The following is a 12,176-nucleotide window of genomic DNA, read 5'->3' as shown; positions in this document are numbered from 1 at the left end:
GAGGGTGCCGGGCGCCTAGGAACTTGGTTCCTCCCGTCGTGTTGTATTTTACCATACTACGTTTAAACTCTTTACTGCCCTCATCACCTAGTCTCTCCGGTAGCCCCGGCAGTCCCCTTACGATATAAAAGGGGCATCGGGAGCCAGAGACGGGGGGATCGGGTTGTTCTCCCTGGAGACAACAGCACATTCCGACATTCCCTTAGAGCACATGCACACCAGAGACCTGGGATCAGTCCCTCTCTCGTCGATCTGTAACCCCTACTACAGAACCCCGCGTGGGCAATACGAGCATCCTCGATACTAGACGTAGGGCTCCCCTTGCCCGAACCAGTCTAACCCCGTGTCTCCCACGCCACCATCTGAAGTCTTACGCGCATAAAAGAAATTTACTAGTCTAAGTCTAGATCCGCAAGTCTTGACAACGACAAGGTAGAAGTTGGTTGATTTTGAACGATTAGATACCTGCTCGTCGCTATTTATCTTTTTCTTACACTAATTTTCCAACTAATAAAACACAAAATGAGACAATCCTAATCTTTTTCCCCATCCAACTAAGGAGTCAGGACGGCAAAAAAATTAGGATTATCAGTTTGTATTTGTGGGCCACTATTCTTTTCCACATAATTAACACTGTCGATTAAGGTGACATCTATAGTTTCAAATTTTCAATTAATACCCAAACCCCTAAACTCGGTTTTTCCAATCGATTATGCATGGGCATTATCTTGACTACTCAAAAAAAGGGGAGGCATCGACTGGGAATCAACACTCAGCAGCTTCACCTGCGTAATAATGTAATCGCATGGCCGCAATCGAACATACATGCAGCGACCAGCGAGATGACGGTTTGTCGTTCTGTGCGTGCGCTGCATGCCTGTCACAAACTTTGGTTGCGCGCACGTTGGATTCTTCCGGGCAGCGGCCCATGCGCCGCGTGATGCGTGTGTGTACTAACGTATGGCTGTGGCTCCCGGCCGGCAACCAAGCTCGCCGAAGCAACTAGGCAAAGTTTACAGTCTACAGAGCGAGTCGGCCCGGGCGCGCGCAGCCACTGCGCGAACGTGTGGAAAAGAAGGTGCTGTGCGTGCATCATGCCAGTTTTGGAAATGCTCGAAGTGCCAGGCATGCACCGAACTGGGATTTGTCGCGTGCGGCTCGTGACCTTCTTCTTTCTACGCATACGAATCGGGCTCGTGTCCCATCAGCCATCAGCCCAAAATTTTCCCTTGAACTATATTATATAAAGGGAAAAGTCCATTTTTACCATTAAACTATCGTCTGAGTTTGATTTTGGTCATCCAACTCCAAAATTAGGAATCTTCGACCAACCAACTATCAAAATCATTCACGCCTGTTTTGAATTTTGGTTTTGCTGACTTGGACAACACGTGTGTTGAAAATATGCGTTTAAATCTAGCAGATATAAACACGAGGCATATTACGTAACCTAGTGCTACTGCTATGGAACCCAATTTGAGTTTCAAACAGACAGGTGTAACCCGCAACATACTCATGTAAACGATGTGTAAAAATAGTATAAGAAAAGCAAACGACCATATATAATATCATGTAACCCATGACTAGTAAGCATGAAATCTTTCTGCACATGATGTAACTCTAACTGTAATAGATCCATTCTATGGACTTACAGATCAGCGCTCCGTCCTCGTGTAGACTCGGATGCAGGTTACTCGGTGCAGTGCAGATCGTCGATGAGGCAGCGCAGAACGTAGTTGATCGATTCGAGCGGTCGCATAGTTGAGCTGTCCAGAAACCTTATTGCTGCCCCCTCGTGCACGCTTCCCGACAGCAACGGCTCGGAGATACCGCTCACCTTCTCCTCGGTGCACGCCAAGAAGAAGATCCGACGAGATCCAGCAGCTTAGTACCACAGCACACTTCACCGGATGGAAAAAGGGAGAAGAGAAGGAATTCGTGGGTCTCTCGCGTGTTTATTCATGGACGTCTCTATGACTCTTTATAGAGAATACGGCAGCCCTCTACTGACCGTTTCTGCTAAAAATCACCCCACTAATTGGCAGTAGTAACTGCCTAGTTAACTTGGGATTAAGGCATTGGCTATATGTTTATCACCTCTAATGGCCATTGTCAAAAGATTACATGCAAATGGCAAAAAGGTTACACTAGTTGCTCGCTATGTCGCAAGTCACGCGGTTGGTTACGCGAAAAGGAACGTGAATACGCGCGCGTGCATTATGTAACCCAAGCCCCATTCTCTCTTTTAGTTACGTATTCAGAGAGGTGAGAGAGCCCTCTTATTTAAGTTGGCTTCCACCAACTCAAACTAGCAGTATGGGACTAGTGAATGCCACTGCACTCTTGCTTTGGGATTTCATTAAATGAGCCTCTCCATTGGCCATTTTTCCAACAACGTGAAGGTGGAGCCCACATGTCAGCACCTTTTTATCTCTCCTCTCTCCTTTCTTCTCCCCATCCTACCCTTCTCCTCCTCCTCGCTCCCCATCCCGCACCCGCGCTACCGGGAGCTCGAGGCCGTCGCGGCCTTTGCGTCCCGCTTCTCCCCTACCCGCCCTGCCAAGCCGGCATTCCCCGCCACCATTGCTGCACCTTCCTCGGCCATGAGCGGTGGCAGCACCGCCCACCATCCCCCGATCTTCTCCTCCCTCCTCCTCCTCCCGCGGCCCAACGCCACGGCCACCCCATTCGACACCACTGCCGCCGATGCCTTCGTCGCCACCTAGCCGCACCTCACCCACCTCTAGGCCCGCCCCATCCCCGCCTCCGCTACATGCCCTTCTTCGCGTCATCGTCGCCGCCGGCTCCTACCTGCTCGGCCTCCATCTCCGTGCACCGGGAGCAACTCCCCCACGACGGCGTTCGCGTCGTGGTGCTCCCCTACAGCCTCGCGGTGGGCTCCAACGTCACCGTTGTGCCCACCCTCGCCTCGCCCAGCCCAAGTACAACCTTGAGATCGCCGAGTGCAAGGACGGGGAGGTTGCCATCATGGTGTCCCAATTCATGGTCGAGCTCCTCGACACAAAGGCCGTCGATGGGGAGGTGCTGCCGAGGTTCCTCCACATCAACCCCAGGATCCACGGGGACTACAGCGGGGGGAGGGATAGAGAGAGAGATGATGGGGATGAGAAGAAAGAAAAAGGAGAGATGCGAGAGAAAGGTGATGACATGTGGGTTCCACATCCATGTGTTATCTACGTCAGCGAAACCACACTTTTCAAAACAGGTGAATGGCTAAATATGAATGATTTTGATAGTTGGATGGTCAAAGATTCCTAATTTTCGAGTAGGATGACCAAAACTAAACTCAGACGATAGTTTAGTTTAATGGTTAAAAATGAATCTTGTCCAAATATTCGACCAATTTCTGCAGTAGAATATAATCAGTAGTTGCTCAACTAAACTAAACAGTCATGGTTACTGCTCTCGCTGCTGCCACATCGCGAGGAAAAGGAAGGGCCGGTACCAGCAGACCAGCGTTGCATGGAGCTGTAAGCTACACTCCCTCCGTCTCAAATTGTAGATCGTTTTAGTATGTCTAGATGTATAACGTGTCTAGATGTATAATAATATCTATAAATTAAAAAAGATAAAATGATTTTCAATCGGAACGGAGCGAGCGGCACCAAGTGGGCTTGTTGGCTGACCCCAACTGTCCTCACTTCCCCGCAAGACGCTTCGGCGCAACCGGACAAGGGTCCTTTTTTGACCCTTGCTTGCGTCTGGCCTCCTAGTCCCACAACGAACCTAAAAGGCGCCCCGGCCGCAGCCAACCAACTAATCCCAGCGTCGAGCGAGCTCGAAAAGAGATGATGAGATGAGATCTCTCTTGACTGACTCGCACAGGAAGCCACACCAACAACCTCACATTCCCCTCCACTAACCCCTGTTTCCTTGCTCTTCTCTTTTCACTACTTTAGCAATATCCTCCCCCTCCTACTGCAGCTCCATGCTTGCAAAGCAAGTCTGAATGCACGCCACTGGGGCAGCTGCGTGTTTCGCCTGTCCTTCTGAATCTCATGAGAGCGCGCCACTAGCTCGTGTGATGCAGTGATTCAGCCACCGCGCACACGCTTGCAACTCATTGCACCGAAGTCGTCGAGTTCAAGTGTTGACTGAATGGAAGATGTGCAGCAACAGCAATGTTCTTCTATGTCTCTTCGTTGTCAACTCAGTATGAACAATTTGCTTGGGCCAGGCAGTGGAATTGATGTTGCTTTTGGCGAAATATAAATGGGGAGGGCTCTTTCTCTTTTGAAAAGCGCAAAATTTTTTGCATGTCCATGTATCAAGAGAATAGCTTCGTCCCATAATGGTAGTTTTGAGGAAGAAGATTTTGCTAGGTTTGCTGGTCGGATATAAGGTGGAGGATATGCAATGCAATTAAAATTCACCGAACTGGTCTCCAGTGGAACAAAACAAATTTGAAGCCTTGGATTCTCTGCTCATAGCAAAGTCCCAAATCAGTTGGTTCTGTGTGCTTTGTCCAGCACATCTTGGTGGGCACAAAGCCTGCGCTACTCATTACTGTGCACTCTCTGCCCAGGCAGTTCGCGGCAGTCATCCACTCCACTGTCCACTCAGCCACTCAGGCACTGAGCCTGAGCGCTTGCGCAGCTTGCGCGACAGTGTGTGACCCATCGCATGGCGTCTAGCAATTTAATACCACGGCTGTTGCTGTTCGTTGCAAGCTTTGCAAACCAACTGCCCTTTTACCGGCGAGGAAAACTGTTACATGCACATCGTACAAACTACGAGGTCTGGCGCGCGATCCATGGATGTGATGGCTCCCGGCGTCAGCGTCGGCGTCCGCGCCGCCTCGATCACGCCGCCGCCTGGCTCTGGGCGCCGGTCGGCGTGGCGGGCGCGGCGCGGATGTCCTTGAGCACCCCGACCACCTGCTGCATCGTCGGCCGCTTGTCCGGCGACGGCGCCGTGCAGAGGTACCCCACCCGCATAAGCTCCACCATCTCCCTCTCCGCCTCCGGCCCGGCGGTGGCCTCGTCGCGGACCCTGGGATCCACGATGTCCAGCGCCTTGCCGTCGCGGACGATCCCCCGCGCCCAGCTCACCGACGCCTCGTCCCACCCGGCCTGCCCCGTCACCAGCTCCAGCACCAGCGCGCCGAACGCGTGCACGTCGCCCTCGGCCGTTGCTGCCTCGCCGCCGCCGCCCGGCGGAGGGTGCCCGAAGTCCGAGATCCGGGGCTCCAGGTCGTCGCCGAGCAGGACGTTGGTGGGGACCAGGTGGCCGTGCGCCACCGGCCCCGACCCGGCCCAGCCCTGGTGCAGGAACGCCAGGCCCCGGGCGACGCCGAGCGCGATGCGGTGCCGGGTCGGCCAGTCGGAGATGGAGCGCCTATCCTCCGCCGCCTCCCAGATGTCGCCGCTGCCCGTGTCGTCCATGTCCGGCCGCCCCGCTGGCAGCTCGTGCAGCCACCGGTGCAGGTCGCCCTTCTCCATGTACTCGTACAGTAGCAGCTTCTCCTTGCCTGCAGCACCAGCAATAAATGAAGTCATTCGAAATTCAAATTGGTATTTTTGAGCTGCAAGTTCATCTTTGCACCTAATCTAACTGCTCCAATTACGCGAGCCTCTCAATGACGCCCAAGTCAACAGTGCCTTTTGGCAAGAATGGATTGGATTTGCATGGCGGCTAGAATGCGTGCTAAAGTTGTGAGACTGGTCTACACTTTTCCACACTTGCTTTGGCAGGTTCTACATTGGCGCTAGCAACTCAAACAAGAGTGGTTGATTTTATCAACTTGTATGAGATTATATTTTGAGAAAAACAACTCACTGAAATTACTTTCGACCAAAGATTAGCAAGTCCTACTATCAAACAGCAGAAAACTGATCAGATTCATGAAAAGAAGTCCAAATAATTTTCCAAAATCGAAATGCGCTCACCTGCAATGCAGTAGCCAATGAGTGGAAGAATGTTGGGGTGCCGGAGCCGCGCGAGCTCCCGGAACGCGGTGGCCGCGGCCGCCGGGTCATCGTCGTCCTCGCCGAGCCCGGCCATGGCGCCCTCCACGACGCGCACGACGACGTGCAGGTCGCCGGGGAGCACAGCGCGGTACGCCGCGCCGCTGCGGCCGCCGCGCTCCGCGAGCTGCGACTCGCGGCCGAACCCGGACGTGGCCGCGGCCAGGTCGGCCAGCGTGAGCTGCATCAGCGGCCGCTCGAACAGCACCACCGGCGCCGCCGACGCGCCCTTGGTCGCCGCGACCACCACGTCCTCCTCCTCTCCCTCGTCGCCCTTCTCGCCCCACTGCGGCTTCTTCCTCTCCTCGTCGTCCTTGCCTCCGTTCCTCCTGCTCCTCAGCACGCCGCACGCCACGCACCCGACCAGGCAGAGCAGCATGGCCAGGGACGCCGCGCCGCTAATCACCGCTACCGCCACGACGCTCAGATGCCGCCGCCTCCTCGTCGTCTTCCTTTCCGTCGTTGCCGTCCTGCCGGAACCGTCCTCTTTACTTTTCCCGTGAGGAGGCGACGGCGATGGACGCCGCGGCGGCGCCGTTGCCGTCGAGTGCTCCGAGAACACCAGCGACGCATTGCCGGCGTGCACGAACGCCGAGTGGCCGAACTTCTTGACGGTGCCGGAGTCGACCACGCCGGAGAACCTGTTGTACGAGACGTTCAATGACCGCACCCCGCCGAGCGGCGGCAAGTCACCGGGGAACCTCCCCTGCATCGCGTTCCCGGACAGGTCGAGGCGCTCCACCCGCGCCAGCCGCCGCAACCCCGGCGGCACGGCCCGGATCCTGTTCGCCGACACGTCGAGCACGACGAGCCCCGAGAGCCCCTCCACGCCGTCGACGCCGGTGAAGCGGTTGCGGGACGCGTTGAGCGACAGGAGCCGCGGGTTGCGCTCCACCCTGAGCGCGCCGCCGAGCTGGTTGCGGGAGACGTTGACGGAGCGGAGCGACGGCGCGCGCCAGAACCGGCCCGGGATGGCGCCCTGGAGCGCGTTCCCGGAGAGGTCGAGCGCGGCGAGCGCGGACAGGTTGGCCAGCGCCGCCCACGACACGGGGCCCGTGAGGTTCCGCGACGGCAGGCGCAGCTCCCGGACGGGCTGGCATGAGTTCACGCTGCTGGGCGGCCGGAAGTTGCGCACGTGCCGGAACGCGGCGGCGATGGTGGCCGCGTCATCGCGGCCAGGGCAAGATGAGGTGGTGGCAGAGGCGGGAAGCGAGGCGGCCAAGATGGCCAGGAGGAGGAGGATGGGGTGGACGTGGGGTGGCATCGGAGGAGCGCGACTTGTTGAGCTGCGCGTCAGGGAGGGGATGAGAGCTGGGGTGGCATTGAAGGTTGGAGTACGGACGGAAGTGGGGATGGGAATGGAATAGTGCAGCTACGCAAGTGAGGAAGGGTGAGATGGTTTAATACTGGCTGCACTTCACATTGCGCATTGAAAATCCTTTTGTGTGCTTCAAACATGGAAGCGAGGAGTTGTTGGTTTCCCATTGTAGGGGAGTAGTCAGGGGTCAGGGTATCAGATGGTTCTGGTGTTCCTACTTGTCTGGGGTTTTTCTTTCGGTTTACTAGCATCACTAATGAAATCTCTAAAGTTTGGATAATAATGGCATGCGGTATCTAATGGACGTTTGTGGATCCAACCGTGTAATAGAACCGTGTCATGGTGTGGTAGAGGAGTACTAATAGGTGGTTACTTTTACGGTTATCCTCTTACATGGAAATTATTATTTTCATGCGCTGGAGTGCTCGAACAATCCAAAATTACAAGATTTTCAACCGAATTAGTCAAAGTCAAGGCCAAATTTCTTCATGAACTCACCATGGTTATAAATAGAGCGAAAAAGAATTACTTAAGCTTGGCGACTTATCTTAGTCCCATTCTTTGGTTTCGTTTCATTCTTATTATGAACTTTATTGTTTTATAAACTGCACTCTAAATACATATATTAAGTTATTAACCAGTAGGCCTCACCTGCCTGTTCCAATAAAAAAAACTAGGAGCTCTCTATGAATTACTAGAGAGATCTCATTCTCTGCATTATTTTTTAATTAAAATCTAGGATAGCTTTAGAGAGAGAGGTTGTATGAGCCAGGGCATGTGTGCGTGCGTGTGTGAGAGAGAGAGTGAGCGAGCGAGGGGGGAGGCTTTTGTAGGATCAACTCAATATCAGAGAGAGAGGCTTTTGTAGGATCAGCTAAATATCAAAATGTACTGTATTCATGGAGAAGCATGTTTTGTAAGTTTTTTTTTGTCTTATATAGTGGATAATAAATTTCAACAAAAGTATATTATAGGGACCATCTTCGGCTACCGCATAGCTTTAATTAGTTTTCTCTTCCCTTTTTCGATCTAAAGTGAGTAATGATGTTCCTCTTTACACAAACGGCTATCTTTGCCACTTATGACAAATGGCTGCATCATGCCGTGGCTTTAGCTACTAGTTAAGTTACTGGAATGCGTTTTTTAAGCTGAGTCAGGTTGTGTTCAGTATGCCTTACTTGTTCCTGATGTTAGCTGGTCATAGAGCATGGTACATTATTTGTAAAACAGAAAAATGTGCCTTCAAACTCGTGTAAATATACTATATATGCATCCTTTCACTCGTGGATCAAAATAATAAAATGAAACATAGCACTAAGAAAACGCATCCTTTCACTTTCAATTAGAATAATATGGATGAAATTGGTGCAAAATTTACCTGAATTAGAGAGCATGCATATGCACTCCAGTTGGGACTAAAAATAAGAACTCGACATACCCAACCGTTGAAGCTATAATCGATTATCTCACAGTGGTACTACTGCCGTGCTACATGCATGATGGCGTCAGGTCTATTGGAAAGTTTACCCCGCATGTAAATTATGATGCCATTTGAGGTGACAAGGATCGCCTTTTCAGACATCTCCACGTACTGAACCCACTTTTCACCTGGTGAATCGCATGCTTGCCGAATTATTGTTTCTTAGCCCTGACGCTAAGCATCTATCATTAAGCCTTCTCCGTCTCATGCCGTCATGCGTCTTGCGGTCTAGTAGTGTACGTGCTCAGAGATCTTGACGACTTCTTTTGTTTTGTTCACGCTATTTGGATCCCTCAGAGTATCGGAGAACGTTTGGACTGGGCCCTTTCTGGAACTGGGGCCACTCACTACTACCCATCCACAAAAGACCCGGGCGGGCCGCCGAAATTAAATTTGGCACGGGCTGTCTCCTGTTTGAGAACGCAGCTGTTTTCGGGCTGGGCTGCCTGCGCGGGGATAAGGTGGCCCGTGGAAAGAAAATATAGCAAACCCGGCAGTCAGGGTGGCAGAATTTTTTTATTTTTTATTTTAGTATTTTGCAAAAATATATGGTAAAAAAATATCAAATCTATACTATACCGCCGTTTGGTTTGAAATTTGGTTTGAAATGGCGGAAGGTGTAGCTACCGCCAATTGAAGTGGCGGTAACTTTCCTCCTCTGGGCACTACACTTTTAAAAAATCATAACTAATTCATATGAACTCGGATGGATATAAACTTTATATGAAAATCGTAGATCTCGACAAGATATACAACTTTGTAGATCAAATTTTTTTCATTTGGTGTCATCTTGGTGCTTAAATAATCGTGATCTAAAATTCAAATTTTAGATCTGAAACTGGGTAGCACACATTCAAAAAATTATAACTAATTCATATGAACTCATATAAAGATAATTTTTATATAAAAATTGTAGTTCTTGATGATATTTATAACTTTGTAGTTCAGATTATTTTCATTTGCTGCCATCTTTATGCTCAAATAATGGACATAATTTTCAGATCTAATATTAAATTTTAGATTTGAAAATTGTGTCGATTATTTGAGTAACAAGATGATACCAAATGAATAAAGTTTGTACTATAAACTTGTAGATATCATCGAGATCTACAATTTTCTTATAAAGTTTATCTCCATCCGAGTTCATATGAATTAGTTATAATTTTTTGAAAGTGTACTACAGTACACCTTCCGCCGTTTCAAACGTCGACATAGGTATAGATTTGCAATTTTTTATTTGATCATATATTTTTGCAAAATACTAAAATAAAAAAAATTCCAGGGTAGCAATTCCCCCACTAGGGTCGGGGAACCACAGGGATCCGCCCCACGAACCCAAACAGCAGCCGGGCTGGGGGTGGGGGCGATTTTGCCCGTGGGGACTTGTGGGACCTGGATAGAGGAAAAAACATGTATGTGACCCCATGTAACAGCCAGCCCAACATGGCTCAACCGAAGAAACCCTATCTACCCCTCCGACCCTCCCACTGCTCGCTAATCCTATCTTGCTTCCGGAAGCCCATATGTTACGTGGCTTCCAGTGTTTGAGATTCATGTGTGAATCCTCATCCATCCGCTCATTTCTCTCTCAACCCTAACCTACCCTTTCTCTCCTCAAGCCTTGTTGCTGCTGCCGGGCTCCCACGGCTGTGCGCCTCCCGCGGCTGCATGCTGCCCCATGTGACCGCGGGCGCCGCCACGCCAGGGTGGCTGCGGGGTGATGGCTGGGTGCCCACGTCGTCGGGCCACCGCCAGGCCCCTGAGGCTATGCCGCGGCGCTGGGGTTGCTGCGAGAGCGGAGGCTACCCTCGTCGTCGCTGCTCGGGGAACGCAGTTGCCATCACCGTCGGGAGGCGTGTCGCTGCCCTAGGAGCGCCGGTGCGACCGTCACCGGCCGCCCCTAGCAGACCCCCCACCACCCGTGGCCGCCTCGCAGGGACGCGTGGCCCGATGCATGCGCCTTCCCTGTCGGTTGCCGCCGCTGGCTTGAGGTTGAAAAAGGCAAAAATAATCATTTTCCAAAAATGTTGATCCTTCTTCTCAAAAATGTTGAAGCTAGTTTGTTGAGATGTCGAAGTAACTAATTAGAAATGTTGAGGTGTTGAAGAAGCCAGTTTGTTGTGATTTTTTTTGAAATGTTGAGTTAGGTTTCGCAGATGTTGAAATAGTTATCTCGAAATGTTGAAATAGCTAATAAAACATGTTGAAGGTAGTACTTTTCAAAATGTTGAGATATTTTAAAAAATGTTGAATTTACGAGTTGTAAATGTTGATTTTTTAGAAAATGTTGGATCTATTTTCTAAAATGTTAAATTTAGATTTCTAATTTGGGCCTAAGGAGCTTTAAAGCCAAGTTGCTTATGTAGCTAACGGAAGCCATATAGGAACCCCTACTCCTTCACTCATCTCCTCTCTGTCCTGCCACCGCCGCTCGAGAGCACCGAGCGCGTGTGAACTTGGCCAGCGGCCGCTGCCCACCGCCGAGCCCGCGCGTGCGCATTAGGCCCTTGCCACTCCTCCAGTCCTCTCCTCTCTTTCCTGCTGCCGCCGCTGCCGCTCGAGAGCACCGAGCTCATGCACGTGTCAGCTCGGCCCACGGCCGCTGCCCACCTCTGTGCCCGCGCATGCACATCAGGGCATCCCTGCTCCTCACCGACTCGCCGTCCGTCGACCCCATCTAGGTGGCCCAATCCCTATCCTTGCTCGGCTTCTACTTCGACTCCAAGCGACGGCGCAACCCTGCTGTTGACGCAAAATTTGAACTTTAGGCTTATGCGTTGAACAACACGGAGGACTTGGGAGATCTGCTTAACTCCAGTGCAGGCTCCAAATCAGCTCACGAGTGGTCCAAGGCGTGCCAGTCAATTTGACCTGAAAATTGACAAAGTAAACATTAAATTCCTGAGCCGATCAGCGGCGAAGCCTTTCGAACTCATGGGTAGGCGTTCTTGGAATAAACACCACGATAGACAAGTATTCAATGTAATCATGCGATGTAAATAAAGAAAGCATTAATGGAATGTGCCATCGGCTATATGAGCCAATGGGCTAAGATAAAGCATTGTAAAGAAACAGCCATAAAAGGAGTCCTTGCTAACCATGCGCACACCAAATAGACTAGCAGATCTAGTCAATGTCTTGATAAGTGTAATTGAACTTACACAAGATAACATGAATGAGAGAGCATTGACATCAATCTCTTAACCTAAGCGATTAGAACATAGCGAGCAAGGACCTCTTGCCTACTTCTTACAAGCTAATTAAGCTAATGGAATCCTAATTAATGTCATGACCATGTAATTGAACTTAGATAAGGTAACATGGTGAGAAGATATTAACTTTAACACACTAACTTAGTCAGACAAGCTCGCGGCAGCAAGGCCTCGTATGC

General features: G+C 50.9%; 1 protein-coding gene across 1 annotated transcript; it reads right to left on the bottom strand.

The window, feature by feature from the left end:
• Positions 1 to 4,389: 4,389 nt before the first annotated feature.
• Positions 4,390 to 7,575, bottom strand: LOC117851463 (calmodulin-binding receptor kinase CaMRLK). Its single transcript, XM_034733286.2, has 2 exons — positions 5,910 to 7,575; positions 4,390 to 5,491 (listed from the first exon to the last, which is right to left on the bottom strand). Exons 1-2 carry the CDS (start codon positions 7,249 to 7,251, stop codon positions 4,824 to 4,826), a joined length of 2,010 nt encoding a protein of 669 aa, XP_034589177.1. The 5' UTR covers positions 7,252 to 7,575; the 3' UTR covers positions 4,390 to 4,823.
• Positions 7,576 to 12,176: the final 4,601 nt, after the last annotated feature.

Source organism: Setaria viridis, chromosome 4 (assembly GCF_005286985.2).
Source record: "Setaria viridis chromosome 4, Setaria_viridis_v4.0, whole genome shotgun sequence".
Lineage (NCBI taxonomy): Eukaryota > Viridiplantae > Streptophyta > Magnoliopsida > Poales > Poaceae > Setaria > Setaria viridis.
This window is presented reverse-complemented; position numbering and strand designations above follow the sequence as displayed.